The 21,641-nt window shown below is 33.8% G+C and overlaps 1 protein-coding gene across 9 annotated transcripts in view; it reads left to right on the top strand.

The window, feature by feature from the left end:
- The window catches only part of ERBIN (erbb2 interacting protein), a 124,683-nt gene extending 105,746 nt beyond the window's left edge, over positions 1–18,937 (top strand). For 4 of the 9 annotated variants that reach the window (XM_078067268.1, XM_036117445.2, XM_078067269.1 and 1 more), the window contains 8 exons: positions 952–1,135; positions 3,380–4,925; positions 8,852–8,995; positions 11,423–11,542; positions 14,132–14,341; positions 15,426–15,518; positions 15,995–16,069; positions 16,868–18,937. In XM_078067268.1, the coding sequence (XP_077923394.1) occupies positions 952–1,135; positions 3,380–4,925; positions 8,852–8,995; positions 11,423–11,542; positions 14,132–14,341; positions 15,426–15,518; positions 15,995–16,069; positions 16,868–16,975 (2,480 nt within the window). In that variant the 3' untranslated portion in view covers positions 16,976–18,937. The remainder of the gene's footprint in view (positions 1–951; positions 1,136–3,379; positions 4,926–8,851; positions 8,996–11,422; positions 11,543–14,131; positions 14,342–15,425; positions 15,519–15,994; positions 16,070–16,867) is intronic. The other 5 variants (XM_078067272.1, XM_078067273.1, XM_078067270.1 and 2 more) reach the window with 4 other exon arrangements.
- The last annotated feature ends 2,704 nt before the right edge of the window (positions 18,938–21,641 follow it).

Raw genomic sequence — 21,641 nt, 5'->3', positions numbered from 1 at the left:
GAGTATGAATATTGTCTATTTCTGTTTATATAAAAAACAAAAGCCATCTCCTATATTGATCTTTTTTTTTTTTTTAAGATTTTATTTATTTATTTGACAGAGAGAGACACAGCGAGAGAAGAAACACAAGCAGGGGGAGTGGGAGAGGGAGAAGCAGGCTTCCCGCGGAGCAGGGAGCCTGATGCGGGGCTGGATCCCAGGACCCTGGGATCAAGACCTGAGCCTAAGACAGATGCTTAACGACTGAGCCACCCAGGCGCCCCTATTGATCATTTTTCATATACAATTCTTTGAAATGGTTTAAAAATAGCAACAGAGAGCTCACCTTCTGAAACTTCTTGATTTGTTTTTTTTTTAATTGACAGTATTGCTCATTTTTATTTTCAGAATAGATGAAAACAACTCCATACTTGTATGAAATAATTTCTTCCCCAGATAAATGTACAAATCTAGGCTGTGAACTGTACTGTTTATTCTTTATTATTGTGGCTTTTTAAAGTCATGAATGAGGGGGCACCTGGCTGGCCCAATTGTTAGAGCATGCGACTCTTGATCTTTTTGTTGTGAGTTCAAGCCCTACGTTGGGTGTAGAGCCTACTGAAAAAAATATTGTGAATGAGTGGAAGAGCCATATTCACTAAAACTAATTGATGGCCTTAGAAAAACACTGTATAATATAATCTTGTCAGTAGTTAAAACTAAACCAAATTCTGGATAATCTTAACATAGATCATATTTGTCAAAAAACTTAAAGGTATCACAAGTTTTAAATTATTTAATCTTTGTGTGTATTAGGACTGCATTTTCAGAAGTGCCTTTGTTTATCTTCTAATCCATAGAATTCTTTATATATTGAACCTGGACAACATAAATGTCATTTGTCATCACTGCAAAGTATTAAACGCAAATCTTTAGTGACTTTATCAACAGCTTAAGTTTTTTTTGTTTCAGATGATACAAAGGATACAGATTCTTTATCAGATGAAGTTACACACAATAGCAATCAGAATAACAGCAACTGTTCTTCTCCATCTCGGATGTCTGATTCAGTTTCTCTTAATACGGATAGTAGTCAAGATACCTCACTCTGCTCTCCAATGAAACAAACTCATATTGGTATTAATTCCAAAATCAGGTTTGTGAACATCTTAACAGAATAATTTATTTGTACAATAGAGATAATAAGGCAAATAAATATGTATGACTAAAACAAAGCAGATTTCACAAATTAATATAGAAGTAGTTCAGGTAGTAATGTGATTTCTTCCCCATTTTATTACTACTTATTTAGATTTGCTACATTTGCATTTATATTAGTTTTTTTAAGTGGGGAAGAAAAGGAGCATCTGGGTGGCTCAATCGGAAGAACATGTGACTCTTGATTTCAAGGTCATGGGTTTGAGCCTCACGTGGGGTTAGAGATTACTAAAAAAAAAAAATCACTAAAAAACTAGAAAACTAAAAAAAATTAGGAAAGAAAGGATTTAAAATATTCTAATTCTCTTCATTAAAAAGTTGGACATTGTAACAGTATTTTTAGATATTACAACATAAACAGCTTGTTTGGAGTAATTCAAGTTGAAATGGGTGTTTTTTAGATACTCATGATTGGAGGCTGCCATTAAAGGGCATTCAGTACTTTTAACTACTTCTGTATCTTTGAATTAGACTTAAATTTGTAGGTCAGACTCTCTAAACAAGACTTAATTCCTACAGGCTAAAATTAGCTGAAGTTTAAAATAACTTAAAACAACTGTTATTTGGGCTTTCAAAATACTTGGCTATCAAAATAAGATGTGTTGTTTTACCTTCATGTTATTGTATCAGCTAGGTGCTTATTAGATTTGGGTTACTACTGAACCCAAAGCTTACTGTACAGATATTGTTGACTACTTTTTAGAGTAAAATGGTTCTTAAATTCCAGGCACAGTTAAGTCAAATTTTGTTTGTATTGATTTATATTGTTGTAAAAGGAAGATGAATTTTATGTCGCAAAATGAGTTTAGCTATTATGTACTTGTAATTATGATTAATTATTTATATCTGTTCTTTGAAATTGAGGCTAAGACCTAGTGTGGTAATATAATAATTTTTATAACCTCTTAGATGTTAAGATAATGATTAATTTCTTGAATAATAAAATGTTACCGATATTTTGTTGAGGAGTTTAGTATTTTATAAATCATGTTTTTTGTGTAATGAAATAAAGGCTATCAAAGGGATATTCCACACCTTTGTTGTATTTCTTTTTTTTTTTTAAAGATTTTATTTATTTATTTGGCAAAGATAGAGAACACAAGTAGGCAGAGCAGTAGGCAGAGGGAGAGGGAGAAGCAGACTCCCCGCTGAGCAGGGAGCCCGATGCGGGACTTGATCCCAGGACCCTGGGATCATGACCTGAGCCGAAGACAGCCGCTTAACCGACTGAGCCACCCAGGTGCCCCCCTTTGTTGTATTTCTAATAATGAATGTAGTCTGTTACCTAATGGGAAGATCAATACTAAGGAATATTTGTTAAACATACTTGAATATTTTACAAGAGGGTGCAAATATGTTTTCATATTTGTGTGAAATATAAGTAGGTTTATTTATTTCCACCAAGCAGAAGTAAAATGTTTTCTGTAATTTTGAAATAGCACATTTATAAATATTTGCCAAATACAATGGAATAACTTAGAAGAGTGATTAAATTTAGTTTTGCTTTTGATCTTCAGATTTTTTTCAGTGCTGCATTGTTTATTTTATTTTTTAAATCACCATACAATAAAATTGACTTTTTGTTGAGTTCTAGTTTTTTTTTTAGTATACCTACTTTCTTTACATTTTTTGTAGACCTTTGAGTAATTGTTTAATTCTTAGCTTTTTACAATTTCTTTACTTATATATTTGAATCTAATAATAACTACTTAGTTAAAATGACTGACTTTAAATAATGTAAGGTTTCAGAATTATTTGTAAAAATGTTCTGTGCTCTTTGCTCAACTATTTAAGTTACTGGCTTTCCATGTGTCTGTCCATCTTTCAATCATTTCATCTTTTAGCACATTCATGAAAAGGTGCTTAAAAAAGTCCATTTTTCTTCACTATTTACGTCTGTTAAACTATATTCTGACAAAGTGATTGGTGATATTGATGAAAATTAACCTTGATTATCTATGAATTTTAATTAATGTTTTACCTGTCTTCATTTAATATAAATATATTATTTATTACAGTAATATTTAAATATTACTCCTTGCTAATAAATGACTTTCCTCTTTGACTCACATCAGCTCTTTTAACTTTGTGTACCTACACATTAACCAGTTAGTTATTAATGTTTCTTATTACTAAGAAACTGAACTTTATGATGTTTATGATAAAATTATCTTTGTTTTAGGCAAGAAGATGAAAATTTTAACAGTCTTTTACAAAATGGAGATATTTTAAATCATTCAATGGAAGAAAAATTCCAGGTTCATGATAAAAAAGATTTTAACTTACCTGAATATGATTTGAATATTGAAGAGCAATTGGTTCTTATTGAGAAAGGTGTTGACTCAACAGCCACATCTGATGAATCTCACAAATTAGACCATATCAATATGAATCTTAATAAACTTGTAACTAATGATACATTTCAACCAGAGATAGTGGAAAGATCAAAGACACAGGATATAGTGCTTGGAACGGACTTTTTAAGCATTAATGCTAAAGGAGAAGCTGAGCCCTTGGAAAATGGAAATAAGTATCCTAATCTAGAATGTGTAAATAAGGTAAATGGACATTCTGAGGAAACTCCACAGTCTCCTAGGAGGACTGAACCACATGACACTGATTCTTCTGTTGATATGGGTATTTCCAAAAGCACTGAAGATCTCTCTCCTCAGAGAAGTGGGCCAATTGGATCTGTTGTGAAATCTCATAGTATAACTAATATGGAGACTGGAGGGTTAAAAATCTATGACATTCTTAGTGATAATGGACCACAGCAGCCAAGTGCAACAATTAAAGTAACATCTACTGTTGATGGAAAAAATATTGTCAGAAGCAAGTCTGCTACACTTTTGTATGATCAACCATTGCAAGTATTTACTGGTTCTTCTTCATCTTCTGATTTAATATCAGGTACAAAGGCAGTTTTCAAGTTTGATTCAAATCATAATCCTGAAGAGCCAAATATAATAAGAGGCCCTACAGTAAGTGGCCCCCAATCTACGCCTCAGATATATGGTCCTCCACAATATAACATCCAGTACAGTAGCAGTGCTGCCGTCAAGGACACTCTGTGGCATGCCAAACAGAATCCCCAAATAGATCATGTCAGTTTTCCTCCTCAGCGGCTTCCTAGATCCGAGAGCACAGAAAGTCACAGTTATGCGAAACATTCTGCCAATATGAATTTCTCTAACCATAACAATGTTCGAGCTAATACTGGATACCATTTACATCAGAGACCTGGCCCAGGAAGACATGGGGAAATGTGGGCCATCTCACCAAATGACCGACTCATTCCTGGAGCAACTCGAACTACGATTCAGCGACAAAGTAGTGTGTCCTCTACAGCTTCAGTAAATCTTGGTGAATCAGGTCCCACGAGGCGGGCCCAGATTCCTGAAGGAGATTATTTATCCTACAGAGAGTTACATTCAGTGGGAAGAACTCCATTGATGTCAGGATCACAGAGACCTCTTTCTGCACGAACATACAGCATTGATGGTCCAAATGCATCAAGGCCTCAGAGTGCTCGACCCTCCATTAGTGAAATACCAGAGAGAACTATGTCTGTTAGTGATTTTAATTATTCACGGACTAGTCCTTCAAAGAGACCAAATGCAAGGGTTGGTTCTGAGCATTCTTTATTAGATCCTCCAGGAAAAAGTAAAGTTCCTCATGATTGGCGAGAACAAGTACTACGACACATTGAGGCCAAAAAGTTAGAAAAGGTAATTAAATAGGAATTTTTCATTTTCCTGTCTGTGAATTTATTTTTCTTAAAAATATTTGGTATTCTTTGTTTCTTAAACAAGGTGAAACAAGATACTCTGAATTACTGAATATATACTTAAATTTGAGGAGTTTTTTCTTGGTACTTAACAACAGAGTTCAAGTTTAGACTTAGCCAAACTCAAAACAACTGAGATTGTAGGATATGCTTCTTTTCTGTCTCTTACTCCCCAGTGTTTTCTAATGAGCTGAAGTTCGTTTCATATGTTTATGTGTATATCTTTTTTTAGATTGTGCCGTACATACTGTAAATAATACATGCATAAACATGTGTACCTCTGTTTAGCATTTTCTGACCTCCTGCTCTCATCTAATAATTAATTGGTTATGTAAGTATGTGTACAAAAATAGCAGTTTTACTATATAATTAGCAGAATAACAAATATATCATCAATGTAAATATTTTATCTAAGATTTTTTTCCCAGTCAATGTTATAAGACTAACACTGTCACTGACACAGATGGCTTCTGGCATGGCATTTACTCTTGACCTTTCTGAACTGCATTTCTGACCTACCTGAACTCAGGTGTTTGTGGCCCTAATGAAGTTTGGAAATCATTGGTAAAACAACTTAAGATCACGTTCAGTTTATAACTTAATGTGTAAAGGTCAGTTTTTTGAAAGGAGTTAAAATTTTTAAAAATTATCATGTACAACTGATAAATTAGTGTCTCGGTTCTGTGGCTCAAGTGTGTAAAGCACGTTCTTTTAAGATTTAGCTTCCTGTCTCTCAGTGTGTTTTACCCAAGAATTTTCTTATCTTTGTTCATTAAATATATATTTTTAAAAACAGCTAAATGTATACAACCTCAATTAGTCATTTAAAATACTTCCTTAGGTCCGATTTTTCAAAAATGAATGCCTAAAATATGATTGGTACCATATATCAATTCACATTGAACCTCTGCCTATAATTGTTAGCTCTTTTGAATACTATCACCTTTAAATAGCTGAGCATCTAATGGCCTTAGGCAACCTCATTCTCATCCATTTTGTCTCAGCTGTAGCTATACGTATTGTTGAGGCTCTTTGAGCTTGTGTGCTTTTTCTAAGGAACTTGGAAATTTCTTAAGCAGAGGAGTACCATAGCTGTTTTATAAATAAACTCCTGGAGATACTATGGAACTAGAACGAGAAAGGGCTATAGTTTTTTGTTTTTTTTTGTTTTGTTTTGTTTTGTTTTGTTTTTGAGGAGGAAGAGGCTGTATTTAAGTTGATTGAGTTACGAGGGTCTCTAGTGGTCCAGAAAATAAATGAGAAATGTACTGATGGAAGTGAGACAAAGGCAAGAATTCAAGAGACAGTTTCAAAACAGACTCTAGGATAGTTTACTTGTGATTAGAATATTCCTGTAATAAGTCTTTGAGGAAAAGGAATTAAGCTAGAGTGGTGCCTTGAGTAACTGGTTGTTGGGAATGCCAACATAGAGAATGAAGAGCAGATTTGGATGAAGAGATGAGTTTGGTTATCATATTCTGTGTAGTTGACATCTCTCAGGTGGTTGTTCTCCCATTACTTTCCTGTCTGATGGAGATGTACCTAGACTTGAGTAAATAGGAAGCAAGTAGCAGCTACCCCATTGTTCATTGTACCTCTCTGCTTTATATATTTAGAAATCGGCCATTCAGTTACTTCAAGAGTGCATGACAATAGTTTCCCAGTTGTGCCCACTGGTAATTGAGAGGTGAGGAATAGGCCAGTGAAACTAAGAAAAGCCTTGTGAGGACACAGAGCAACATGATTTAGAATACCAAACTTGAAAGCATTGGTTAAAAATGGTGGAGGGTGATGGAAAATCTGTTTGCTTCTCTGCAGTTCATTCTTTTCCTCCCCCAAACATAATTCTTAAGGCCTGGTAGACATTTGAAAATATTTCACAATGCCTTACCCACTTCTAGAGGTAAGTCCCCAAATCAAAAGTTGCTACTTTGCCCAGCGTAGTTGCTTAGCATTAATACAAAAATAGTAAGTTTTTGCAGCTTATTTGGTTTTTAAACCTTCTATTAATAACCCCTCCTTCCCTTCCCTGCAACAAACTGTACCTGGAACCCAAACATATAAATAGATCTCACCTCCTGCTTCTCAAGACTTATTTAATTAAACTAACAATTCTGGTAAGAAGCACTCAACTAGAATATCATTAACATAACATGATAATATCCACATTCAGTTGCTACAATACAACTCTTAGCATGTAATGAACAGCAGTGCCCAGGACATATTCCTTAATTGAGCTCTGCACAAATGTGTTGTGTTGTGACAGTGTGCAGTTTTATATAGATGTCTTTGCACAGGCCTGAATTAAAAACCGCGCCTGTTCTGAGCTTTAGCCTTCTTAGTCAGTGACATATTTACAAAAACTTTTTATATGTTCAAAGATGACAGAAAAAGCTTTGTTCCAGGATCTACATATAATTAAAAAGGATCATTTGGACCACTCAGGTTAAGAACATGTTAAAACTATGTGTAACACATCAGTGTGTGTTGTTTATGTTTCTGTCTATGTGTGATTGTGTGTATAGTTTCTTTATTTTTACATTATAATCAAATGTTTATGGAACCTCTGAATTGTCTCTGCCAAATCCTAATTGTTTGTGAAATGGTCTGGGAAAGTATAGGCATGGCCTGTTAAGTTTAGCTTTTTCTTTAGTCATTACTTTGGAATCCACAAAAAAACTAAAAGTATTCATTGTAATTTTATAGATCCCTTTCATTCTGGAATGGCACATTAAGATTTCTTGGTATTAGAGATCAACTTCATAATTTGGAGAAGGCATATATATTCCTTAGGAATAATACAGAAATGCTTGTTATGACATTTCTATATTTCTTGATAACAAGCCATGCTCAAAATGTGGTTGCTCCCAGTTTGACCATAAGACCCTCAATATTCAGGGACATGACAAGAAGCATCCACATAAAAGAAAAGCACGTAACAGCTCTGGGAATTAGTAAGCAGGAGCAACAAAAATCAGGCATTGTGTTTATTGAGGTACATTTTTCAGGCAGTTCTGGGATTAGTGATAAGAGATTCATCAGTGTAAGCATTCCATCAGTGGTTCTTCAAGTTTAAGCAGCAAATGCCACTACTAACTCCTAAAATATAATCTTAAGTATCTATCTATTTGAATGGGAGAATTTTTTTTACAAGTACATTGTCTAACTTTTTCCCCCTGGTAACTGTAGAGCAGTGGGAGCCTTTTAAGTGTTATATCCTAAAACTTTGTGTATATGTTAACTTTTTTTAATGTAAGACATGTTTCTAAATGTAGAAAGTAATTTTTTTTTAGAAATTACAGTGGCCAAGAGCCAGGTGTGTTTTGCAGATTTATTTTGTGCTATGTATGTATGTATGTTTAAACTCTCCGTTTATTTAATAATAATATAGAATTGATTTCTATAAAATGAAGCAGACTCTAGAAATCCATTTTGACTTAGAAATAACTGGTTGTCGGTAAAATTTATCTTTATAGAGAAAGTAGCTCGTGTTCCATATATAACTACATATGTACACATACATCTAGGGATGGCATCAGTTCCCCTTTTCTGACGAACTTCTAGTAAGATGTATTAGGAGTAAAGGAAATGATAGCATTATAAAAGCCACTGTATGTTTGTACTTTCTTCTTTAGTGTTTAAACATGTGAATGGTTGGATTTACATGTACTTTATGTGTATATGTGTATGTTGTCATGCAAATATATGGTAAATAGTGCCAATCTCTTGCAGTGGCACTGAAAATTTGATGCATGATATTCCTGAGTGGTATTGGGGTTACTTATAAATACGTCTTTGTACATAACATGTCTTGTGAATTTTGCATGCTACACTAATCTCTGTTAAATCTATCCCCTCTTTATTCAGAGCATGCTGTCAAGGTCCTTTAATTCCAATTTTACTGCTGTAAGCAACTTTCACTATGGCAGCTCTAGGGATCTGCATGGCAGCCAAGGCAGCCTTGCCTTGAGTGTTGCAGACGGAAGAGGTTCTGGTGGGCACATTTTTCGAGTGAGTACCTGCAGTAGACCAGTACTTTCAGTACACAGAAGAAGAAAAAAAAAACCACATTTTAATGTTTTCACATTTCTAGAAAATAAGTTTTTATGGTGGGTTAGATATCTTGATTACCTTCTAGTTCTTCCATAGCTTAGTTCTAAAACTCCCTGCAAAGTTGATTTAGTATTTATCTCTTAAGTTTCTTTGGTTATAAGCTAAGGATGTAGTATATTCTTGTTTATGTAAATAGGGATGAGCAATTGAAATAACTGAGTGGTTTTTTAAAAATTATTATGCTTTGTGGTGTTTTCTCTTAATAAAATTAGCTAGTCTCCATAACTCAAGGTTTTAAGCCTATGCTATACATAGTACACAGAAGTGTTGTGGGGAAGAATAATTTTTAGTTTACTGATTGAGAATTGGCAAATGAGAAGCACTACCTGGAAGTAAGTTTAATCACAATTCACTGAATATGAGTAAGGCTGGAGAAATTGTAATAAGTACCAATGAAAAGGCAAAACCCAAATCCTTTCTTATACATGTTTTAGCATAGTCATTAATAATGAAGAAGGAAGGTTTATTCTCTTAATGAAAGTTAAGGGTAGGCGGTAAGAATGGCAGAGAAGGAGAAAGAACAGAACAACTCTGGTATGGCTCTATTTTAAGATTTTTCTCTTCATAACAACTTAAGGTGTTAGCATGGCGCTAAATAAATATTTATTTCTCCCCCTTCCCTTCCATTCTGAAAAGATACTTCTTCTCTTACAACATTATTTTGTCTCCTCCCCATAGTTTTATTTCCATATTGACTCTGCTTACTTCTGGATCCTTGCCTTTTCCTAAGGGTCCTCATCACCACCCCCTTTTTAATACACTGTTGGCTTTGCATTGTTGTGTTCTAGGACAAGAGTGGTCTCCTGGATTCACTTTGCTGTGGCTGGACCTCACCTTTCTTGCTCTGCCCTCTGTTTCTATGTTAGAGTCATAGCAATTGTTTTGTAATTTATCACTGAAATGGGAAGAGAAGAGTGATAGCTATTAAGCCCTGCATTTCTGGTACTCATTCCAACTGAAACCACAGAGTGAAGACCAGGGGCTTTTATTAACTTAGGAATAATCTCTATTGTCATCTGGAACGATTGTCTTTCCAAATTCTTAAACAGTAATATTTTTTGCTTATTATTCTTAAACTCAGAGCCTTTGAGTTTGTTGCATTTTGCTTTTTCATTCATAACATACTTGTTCTTGTTCTTTTAAAGACTAAATAGTTATACATTCAGACTTGAATTTAAACTTCAAACTATGACCTAAGTTGATTACTATGTGTTCCAAAAGCACATCTCAAAAATGGGGAAGGAAGGCAAAATACTCATTGCATAAATTCATAAAATCAGATCAAACCAAATCTAAAAATGCTAATCAGTGCTTCAAACCAGCAACTAACTGCACATGATAGCTCTGTTGAAAATAAAGTTTCTAAGGTTAAATCACAAGCCCTTAGACTTATGTGTATCTTGTGGCATATCATAATGAAGTAGATTTCAGATTATTTTTCAAAATGATGTAGTATACATAGCTGTGTTGCTAGCCACATATTATTTTGAAAGTAACAATAGTGCTATTTATCACAGTCCCTTTAGTTTTCAAAAATGTAGCTAAGTGTGTTTAGAACTAAATTAAAATGAAAAGTATGGGCATCTTGCTTCCTAGCATATTATAAAAAAAAAAAAAAGCTATCAATGAAGTAGACTATAAGGATATTATTGACATACAAAAATATGAACTCTAGTTAATTTTAAAAGCAAATTTAAAACCAGACCATTGGTTTTAAAAAATACTGAGCTGTCCAATACTAGTATGATAGAATTAAGCTAAACTGAATTTTATAAGGTTGTGTATTTATTGGTACTGCCCATCATTAATAAGAAAATCCCGGGCGGCACTGTGCTGTTAATAGCAGTTATTTTTTTTTTTTTTACAAAAACAAAAAACAAAAAACTTTTTTGTAGTACTCAACAGGAGTAAATTTTAGTTGCTCTTAAAATTTGGGACTTTTAACTTAGTTCATTAATAACTAAATTGTTCACAGTGTTAAAAGCTAGGTATTACTGTAAATAAAACTAAAAACATTATGAAGTGTATATTAAAGGTACTAATATTTTTTCCTGTTTTATTGAGATATCACATGGTGTTAGTCCAAAGTGTACATCATAATAATTTGACACACACACATAGTGAAATGATTACCACAACAAGTTTAATGTCAATCATAAAGGTACTAATGTTGATGGCAGTTACGATCATAATGTTTGACTGGTTCTTCATCTTTCCACTACCTAGTAATATTTTTTCCAATCTCCTTTCAAGTGTCATCATCATTTTGGTTTCACATCTGAAAGAGCATTATTTGTTTACTTTTTATTTTCCCCTCATTTGAAGCATCCCCAGACATCCTGTCCAGGAGATCCTTGTCAAGATGATATATTCATTTCAGGACAGCCGAACTACTCGTCAGCTACACTTAGTCACAAAGATGTTCCTCCAGACAGCTTGATGAAAGTAGGTGTTCAGGAAATAAATGAAGACATCTCTTTGAACTTGTTTTACAGCTTTTGAACTGGAAATAACATATGCTTTAACACCGAAAATAATTTTTTGAGGACTTTTCCTTCTTGATTAGAAAAGATTGTTAAAAAACTAATTGGGAATTATGAAATAGATTTTTACTCTATTATTTCTTAGTTTAGTCAATGATTTTTTTCCACCGTAGAAAATGATTTTATTGTTATTTTTGGATTTCTCTACTATCATCTACTTATTGTATTGTTTGAATCAGAGGCTTTTTAGCATCCTGATAGTAAATCTTTTGGAGAATTAAAGATGAACCTGTCTTAAATTCTTCATTTGAGGATGTTTTTACTGTTATTAAAGGCATTTTAAAATACTTTAAATGTAATTAGAAATAACCTTGAAAGACTTCTGTATGTGGTAGAATAGATGATGATTGTATTCTTACTACTTTTGTAACTAAAGCATCACTTAGAGAGTTTACTTTTCTGTCACCAATACCAGATAGATAATTCTTTTCTTTAATATTCTCTCAGCTGTTCTTTCAACTAACTCCAATTCCATATTCCTAGTATAACCAGATACAATTTTGAAGCATACTTAATGTATTCTATAAAAACTTCTACACTGTTCTTGAGAGTAGGAACCCAGCCATATAACATAAGTTCATACATAACTATTTATTTTATCCCTTTTTTTCTTTTAATTGAGCTATGTTATTCGGTTTCTTTTTCTTTTTAATATCCGTTTTTGTAGTTTAGGTTATTGGGTTGTTTCATACTTGTATTCTCCTGAGCCATCTGCTAATGATAGCTTAATATATTCTATGGGTATGTTTAACACTGATGTAAAATGTCAGGCACAACTAAGAATCTAGGTATCAGGCAGTCTTAGCATGGGTCAGAAGTAATTACTGTTTGGAAAATTTTCCCCAGGAGAAAGGTATTGAATCTGCACATAGGAATAAATGATACAAGCTTGGAGAAAGCGAGTGCAGTCCACAGAGTTGTGCATAAGTAATAAAGTGACAACACAACCACTTAAAGGCTCCTGGCAGATTAATGACTTCAAATCTACAAAATTCAAGTAGTAAACAACCACAATTTTTTTTAAAAAAGATATAGGGATAGTGGAGTACCTCATTCGCTTTTTCTCCAACCAATGTAAGGTTTGTCATAGAGTGATAACATCTTTGTGCCCTGTTAGAAAACACCTGTTGGAAACTTTAAGTTCCCAAAGTTCAGAATTAACCAAGTTCTGAAGTATAACACAGTAAAAAAGATAACTTTTTTTAAAATAAAAATCTTCACCAAAGCCAGACTTCTTTGTTTCTTTCAGCAAGGTTCATGTAACAAGAATGTAGTTCTGAAACAATTACCATAATCTTTTCCCAAACTTTTCTACTTTGGGATAATTTTAGGAGAATGGGGCTCAATATTTCTCTCACAGTTTTTCTATAATTCACTTGTGAATAAGATTACCTCTTTATTAATAATCAATAATGAAGTTTTAAATGATTGAATAGCTGAAAAGTATTTCTCCTTCTATACAGCAGTCTCTCTATATGCACATACTTATAATACAAATGTAAACTTATTTTTCAGATAGTTTCATCATACTAACATAACAGATTATTAGCTGCATTTGCACAAAGGTGATTTTAAGTCTAAAATTCAGATTCAGTCTAAACGATGAGAAGCATTAAAACAAGGATAGATCTTTTTATTTATTTATTTATTTATTTATTTATTTATTTATTTATTTGAGAGAGGATGAGAGGAGAGAGAGAGCACATGAGGGGGGGAGGGTCAGAGGGAGAAGCAGACTCCCTACTGAGCAGGGAGCCCGATGCGGGACTCGATCCCGGGACTCCAGGATCATGAACTGAGCCGAAGGAGCCACCCAGGCGCCCAAACAAGGATAGATTTTTAACAACAAAATAATTATCTCAGATTTTTTGTGTAACTTGCAAAAAGTAAAATAGAATGTCAAGGTTTAATTTTTGTGGTTACTGTTTTATGGAACTAACATTTAAGGAGTTTAAAAGTTGCTAACTGCTACACACACACGAGGAATAAGTTAGTTTTCTATTGTATAGATGCCTTGACTTTTTAATTCTGGAAAGAAAGAAAGAAAAGTAGAAAATACAGTCAGATTAGGACACAGAAATTGTAACTTTTGTTCAGAAGAAAACATGAACAAATACATCTTCTACCCTTTTAATGGGCTTAAATTTTAAAATTTTGACATAATCACCATTTTAACATTTGGTTACTGTAAGAAAGATAGGTCCATGCATATTGAACAGAAAAGCAGATAATTTTAAATGTAGATAGGATTTCCTTTCATTTGAAACCTTTAAAGAGTGAGAATCTATCTGCAAGCATTTAGGCAAGTTTAGAATTAATAGCTTTTTTCTTTTAAAACTGTAAAATTAGAAAAAATAGTATAAGTGGCTTGATATTGTGTGATTTAGAATGTTAAACTCTAGTGCTTTTGTAATGCTCCAAGAAGAAAATCCAGATATTTGTAATGAGACATTATTGTTGGTCATTTTAAGACACTTCGTGTTTTTCTTAGATGCCTTTGATTAATGGACAGATGGGCCAGCCCCTCAGGCCTCAGGCACATTATAGTCAAATCCATCAGCCCCTTCCTCAGGCTTCCGTGGCGAGGCATCCCTCTAGAGAACAACTAATTGATTACTTGATGCTGAAGGTGACCCACCAGCCTCCATACACACAGCCCCATTGTCCTCCTAGACAAGGCCATGAGCCGGCAAGGCAAGAGGTAAGAATCATCAAGAATATCTGAAGTACGAAACCAAGCTCTTAATGTCCTTTATAGGTTATTTAACTATTAGCAAGAAATCCATGTAGAATTTTAACATAGTTTTTACCAATTTGTTGAAAGGTTTGGTTTCATGTTAAGTTTATAGGATGTCAAACTTAATGGTTAACTTGACTGTGTGATCCCCTGTGTTCTGATTAGTTGACATAGGATTCAGTGTTTCGGAGGTGATTTTTTTTTTTCCCTAAGGTGGTTGTTTATACAAAACCATTCGATGATATTCCAGTAATTAGACCTTCTTCAGGAATATGAATAGTAGACCATGAAACTTGACTGGCATGTTATGGTTTACTATTGTTATTTGACACTGAGAGTTTGAAATTTGACTAGAGTCTCCAAACTACTTTGAGAATTAAATCTTACAAAGTACTTAAAAAGTAACTAATCATTCATTTACATATTTTGATAGCTTATTGATAAACTAATATTGTTAGAAACTTAGGCAGAGAACATGTGCCTTATTCGTTTTGGTTTAGTCTCTGGGGAAAGGGAGTATTTTGTAACAAGTTTAGTTCTTGATCTTTTTTTGTAGTGTGGTTATAAAAAATATTATCAATTGATCATCAGTCCCAGTGTCTTGCAAGCATATAAACAGGTTCAAGAAATGAGGAGTTGATATCCAACAACCACCCAGGGATTTTTAAATATCTTAGGAAACACCCAATAAACGGAGATACTATGTAATTTAGATGTTTTACAAATGGAAACTGATAATAAGCTGATAATAACTGTGTGTGCTCAATATCATTAAAATCCATGATATCTAAAAAAAAAAAAAAGATCAATAGTAATCGGTTGCCTATCCTTGTAAAATAACAGGAGATTAACTTAGGAGCTATGCTTTATAATCCCAGCTGTGCCTTTAACTCACTAACTTATTAACATGATATTCCATGTTATAATTTCCCTTCATCTGCCCGAATATTTATCTTAGATGAATCTTTATATATTTTACCAATAGTTAAATACTGTGTTGTAGGTTTTTCTGAGATGTTAGTAATAGTTTATTTTCGTATTAATTCAGATTCGAGTGAGAGTTGAAAAGGATCCAGAACTTGGATTTAGCATATCAGGAGGTGTTGGGGGCAGAGGAAATCCATTCAGACCTGAAGACGATGTGAGTTTGTCTATTTGTCCTTGAGATACCCATAAGGTTTATTCACTACTTAATGCCTCCTGTACATAAGTAAAAATCTAACAGATACTTATATAAATCTAGACAGATACCATCTTTTTTATTTCTCTCTGTATTGTTCAGCTTTTTGTTTTGAAATGTGATCACTTCAAATTAATTGTTTGAGGAAAACAAATTAAACCCCCAGTTTTAAATGTTCATCACACTGTGAAGTGATTTTTAAATTTGTTACTACATTTCTGCCCATCTGTACTTTAAGAGAAGTTACTATACTCAAGTCAGAATTACCAGCACCAAAAATAACAAGGGGTTGTAACAATATTCAGAGAAAACAGGGAGAAAACTTGTACTATGATTCAAATATTTACATACTGTCAAAGAAAAATTGTTCTTTGTTACTCTGTCATTGATGCGTACTGTTTTCCATTAAGTGTTTATCTTTTTTGTTGTTACTAAAGGGTATATTTGTAACAAGGGTACAGCCTGAAGGACCAGCATCAAAATTATTACAACCAGGTGATAAAATTATTCAGGTAACTAAGATACATCTTTTTATTATTTTCTTAATTTTTCATTTTATAAGATCTGCTTTCTCATCAAGAAATTAAATGCCAAATTTTGAAAATAATCATTTTGTGAAGTTTATCATTAAATATTTGTGGATGAAGATAGTGGCATTTCTTATAGGCCACTCTCTTAGTATTTTCATAGTTTATGATATTTCTTCCTAAAACCTTGGAAAATCATGGATATTTTTGAATACATGTTAGATATATCTTAGCATTTTGTTTAAGTTCAGGAATGTTAACTTCTTTAAAATAAGATGGTGAAAGAATCTATTTGTTACAAGAATTAAAGAATTTAATTCACGTGAAGCACTTAGAACTATGTTTGGTATATAGTAAAACCTCAGTAAATGTTAAGCCTAAATTATAAGAAATGTAGTGTTTATCTGCTGGCCCAAGGCAATAGGAAGAGTAAGCCTTGCCCTCTGCTATCCTTGCATGTTGGTGCCCTCATTTACACGTTAGCACATACACGTAACACCATGCCTGGCACTGTGTCTTAGCCAGGTTCTTTCTAACATTGGGTTGCTACATAAGAATCATCTGAAAACGTAGACAAGGTACAGGTTCCTGGGTCCCACCTTCAGAGATTTTAATTTCATAGATGTGGGGTAAGGCCCAGGAATCTACATGATGTTTTAAATTGCCAGAATGATTCTTACTTTCTGCCAGGTTTGTGCACTATCAGCAGAAATTTAAATGTACAGATGCAAATAAATTATTATGAAATGTTTTTCTTAAAGACATTTTTCTTCTTTCTTCTAGGCTAATGGCTACAGTTTTATCAATATTGAACATGGACAAGCAGTGTCCTTGCTAAAAACTTTCCAGAACACAGTAGAACTCATCATTGTACGAGAGGTTTCCTCTTAAGAATTGTGGACAAAAAAAGGGGGAAGGCAGCAAGATTTATTGGAAGATATTTGCAGGGGAAATTAATATTTTGACTATTTTTATATGTAAAGATGAACTCAAAAAATTATGTTCAAATTTGTACATTAATGAAATAATGGAACTTGTGGTTAGAGGGAAAGAACCACTGTACAGTATATAGGGGAGACTGTTGAATTCATACCATATAAAAGTTCTTGTTAGGTTTTTAAACATAGCAATCAAGGCTGCAAAAACAAACATATGTTGTTTTTGTATAGATTGTAGGTTTATTTTTGGATTTCATACACATGACTGAACTCTGTGCAAGGCTCTAGTTAGCCTTGATTGTAGCCCAGAGACAGATGGCAGAGCTTTCTGTCTCATAGCTTTTGTGCCCTTATTTTTATTCAACTCGTATTAATGTTTTTCTGCTGAAACTACTTTTTTTTAATGTGGGCAAGAGATTTGAAGTGTTGGTTTTTGCTATGTGCATATTGAATTGAAGAGTGAGTAGGTGAAGGTGGTGCTGGTGGGTTCACTTTCCAAGGCCAGATTAAAACAGTTAATTCCTATAAAAATCTGGAAGCAAAGATTGAAAAAATAGCTGTTAAATGTTTTCATTAATAAAATAATGCAATAAAAATGTAATGTCTTTTTAAAGAAATAAAAAAGACGATAATTGCATTTTATGAGCTCTACAGGATCTGTTCTTGTCATAGCCATTGACAGTACATTTGCTACTGGTGATTCAATTTTTAATTTTTTAGTCACAGGAAATTTTTAACTCTTCTGTAGATGCATGTCCATGCATTTTTTTGTGATATGGAAATCTCTTGATTTTTTGCAAATGGTGGTCCTTGCAGTCTGTTTTATAATTAGTATTCCATTTTAATCTTAATTTATAATTTTTATTTTAAGCAGCAAATGAAACTAAAATGGCCAGTTTTAAAAGATTGTGTTGCTGTAACACAAAGTGTAAGCAGATTTAGGAAAGCCTCTTGATTTTGTTTGGTCTCACATTGCCTTGGTAAAGTAAAAGGAAATATAGTACGCATGGAGCTAGGAAACCAAAGCAAGTTTGTGAAATTGGCACAGTGATAGAGAATTGCTGTGGAGAGTTGTAGAGCAAAGGGATGGGTCCTTGAGGCCTACCAGTGTGTCAAGGTATTCAAATAAAGGGCTGTTCCTACAGGTAACATTAAATGTGAACTCGACACTTCAGAGTCTTTAAAGGGTTTCTAAGTGTATCAGTGTAATAGAATAGTGTTTTACCACCAGCTGCCTTTGTTCCTCGTTAGTGTAACAAATATTTCATAGATGTTTATTAATTTGTTCATCCAAACCATTAATTTTGTTTCTGTTCTGTCTTTGTAATTCAATAAAATTTGAGTAACATGCAGTGGTAAGAATTAATGCATGGTTATTTGGACCAGAAAAAAGTGCCACAGAAGACCAATAACTGTTTTTAGTCGAGGCTAGTCTGGAGCCTTTCTTTAGAGCAATATTCAGTTATTGCAATTCATTTTTAATTACTAAGAAATATAATTTTGGAATTTTTAATCTGTTATGCTTTGTTCTTCAACCTTGTTTTAATTAAGACTTTTATAGGACTAGCAAAAACAGCAATTTACATTATTTTTGCAAAAGGAGTTGAACTCGTTCCTTTCTTGCTAGTCAGAGTAAATAGGCAGTAATTTTCAAAAGATGTGAACTCAAATATTGCACTTCTTTCAAGATGTTATCATTTGGTTATTGTACTGTATAGTTTTAATAATATTGATTGAAACCCTTTAACAACTCTTTGTAAATTTTAACTCATTTTAGTTGTTTTTCAGTACTATTTACATAGGAATTGATTTTTATGGATATAGTAGAAGAAATGTGCTGTATTTTGATAAAATTCATTTACTGTATGTGTGTTATCTCTAAAAAAAAACAATGACAAACAGCTTCTTAAGACAAGCCTCGGTGTTCCCTTTATTCATAGTTTATTTTAAAATACTAATTTTGGCACATCCTTTTTTTATTTCAGTCAATTTTTCAGTCACATTCTACTTTTAATAAGGAATACATAAAATAGATATAATTGTGACATTTTCAACTACTTTATCTTGCATCAGATACACAGATAATTTTGGAAAAGGAAAATAGCCACAAAAAACGGTTGATTAGTGATCTAACCTTAAGTTAATTGTCTGCATATTATATTGATATATTACAAGTGCAGCAAGTATTACATGCACTAGTGTTTTATTCTCTAGTTAAAAAAATTTTTTTTAATGTTCTTATAACACATATAGTTGAGTAAGAAAGTTAGTTACCAAGGAAGAGTAATGTGATAGATTATATAACAAAAAATTAATAGCAAAACAGTTTTGCACTTAAATAGCCATAATTTTCTTCTAAAATATTGGAAAATTAAAATGAAGTAAGAACTCTTTGTTAGAATTTTTGTTTTGGTTGGTAATGATAAGGTTTCAAAATTTGAATAGAAGATTAAATCTTCTGAGGAAACGAAGAAGACATTTTTAGTTTACATACTGTTGAGTAATTTGTAGTCAAGGCCCATACCCATAACTGACATTATTTAAATATTATGTAGCAAACCATCACAACCAAAACTCTCTCATTTTTAGTGATAGTGTTTAAAATTGACCACCCTAAAATTTTAAACTGTTAAAAATTATATGTTCAGAATAATTTATTCTGTACAGAATTCTTCACATAAACTGACATGCTGATTCATGAGGGAATCAGTATCTAAATCCGTAAAATTCTAAAATTTCTTACATATTATGTATTTTTCTGAACTCTTTGGACTTGAAGTTGTGTATATACTTGAAAAAAAATTTTTTTAAGTATTTTTAAGTAATCTCTACACCCAACGTGGGGCTCAAACTTATAGTCCCAAGATCAAGAGTTCCATGCTCCTCTGACGGAGCCAACCAGGAGCCCCTGAAAAATTCTTTAAATACTTACATTGGCATAAACAGAACTAAACTTTTAAGTATTAACTTGTGCTTAAAAGGAAATCCCATTAGCAGCTATGTAATATTTTTATTAGCATTTGTAAAACACTCCAAATTTTTGTCCTTATTTAGAATGCTTGAAGTAACACAGTGAATAGGTGATAAACTTACACTGTTTAAAGTTATGTGATTTATTTTATGAAATTCAGGGTGAGAAAAATTGTCATAGATACACAATAAATTTTTTGGCACTTTAAACCCTTGTATTTCTGGGTATGGAGGAAGTGTAGTTTACCTTAAATTACTGTTTTTTACTTCTAAAGGAAGCCATTGGAATGGGAAATGTTTTCCAGTTAGTTCAAGACTGGTGAGAAATCTATTTCAAAGGCTATTTTTTTCATTCCTTCTGTTGAAATTCTTATTAGCTTATTTTTTTGGTTTAATGTATAGTAAATAGATTTCTTATGAAATAAACTGAAATCAGAATAATTTTTTTTTTTAAAGATTTTATTTATTTATTTGACAGAGAGAGACACAGCAAGAGAGGGAACACAAGCAGGGGGAGTGGGAGAGGGAGAAGCAGGCTCCCCACCGAGCAGGAAGCCTGAAGCGGGGCTGGATCCCAGGACCCTGGGATCATGACCTGAGCCAAAGGCAGATGCTTAACAACTGAGCCACCGAGGCGCCCCTGAAATCAGAATAATTTTATGTTTCATCAAAAACAATACACATAGTTGATGTACAAGGGAATAAGATACCACTTGTCTTTTTTTTTTTTTAAGATTTTACTTATTTGACAGAGACACAACGAGAGAGGGAACACAAGCAGGGGGAGTGGGAGAGGGAGAAGCAGGCTCCCTGCCGAGCAGGGAGCCTGATGTGGGGCTCGATCCCAGAACCCTGGGATCATGACCTGAGCCGAAGGCAGACGCTCAACGACTGAGCCACCCAGGTACCCCAATACCACTTGTCTTTTACAAGGTAATCTAGATTGTATGGGCAGCCTGCTCCAACTTTTAGGTATTTCCCTTGTTTCTTTCTTCCTTTCTTCCTTTCTTCCCTTTCTTTCCTTTCTTCCTGTCCTTTCTTTCCTTTCTTCCTGTCCTTTTTCTTCTCCATGCCCAAAGTAGGGCTCGAATTCATAACCCTGAGATCAAGAGTCTCATGCTCTACTGACTGAGCCAGCCATGTGCCCCTACCCATTTTTGCGGGGAGGAGGGCGAGGAGAGAGAGAATCTTTTTTTTTTAAGATTTTATTTATTGAGAGAGTGAGTGAGAGAGCACACGAACAGGGGTAGAGGGGGAGGGAGAAGCAGCCTCCCCCTGAGCAGGGAGCCCAACACAGGGCTTGATCCCAGGACCCTGGGATCATGACCCGAGCCAAAAGCAGACACTTAACTGAGTGAGCCACCCAGGTGTCCCAAGAGAGAGAATCTTTTTTTTTTTAAGATTTTATTTATTTATTTGACAGAGACACAGCGAGAGAGGGAACACAAGCAGCGGGAGTGGGAGAGAAGCAGGCTTCCCGATGAGCAGGGAGCCCGATGCGGGGCTCGATCCCAGGACGCTGGAATCATGACCTGAGCCGAAGGCAGACGCTTAACGACTGAGCCACCCAGGCACCCCCCAAGAGAGAGAATCTTAAGCAGACTCCACACTTAGTGTGGAACCCAACACAGGGCTCAGTCTCACGACCC

Source organism: Halichoerus grypus, chromosome 2 (genome assembly GCF_964656455.1).
Source record: "Halichoerus grypus chromosome 2, mHalGry1.hap1.1, whole genome shotgun sequence".
NCBI lineage: Eukaryota > Metazoa > Chordata > Mammalia > Carnivora > Phocidae > Halichoerus > Halichoerus grypus.
Note: the sequence above shows the minus strand (reverse complement) of the source record. Positions and strands in the feature narration are given on the sequence as shown.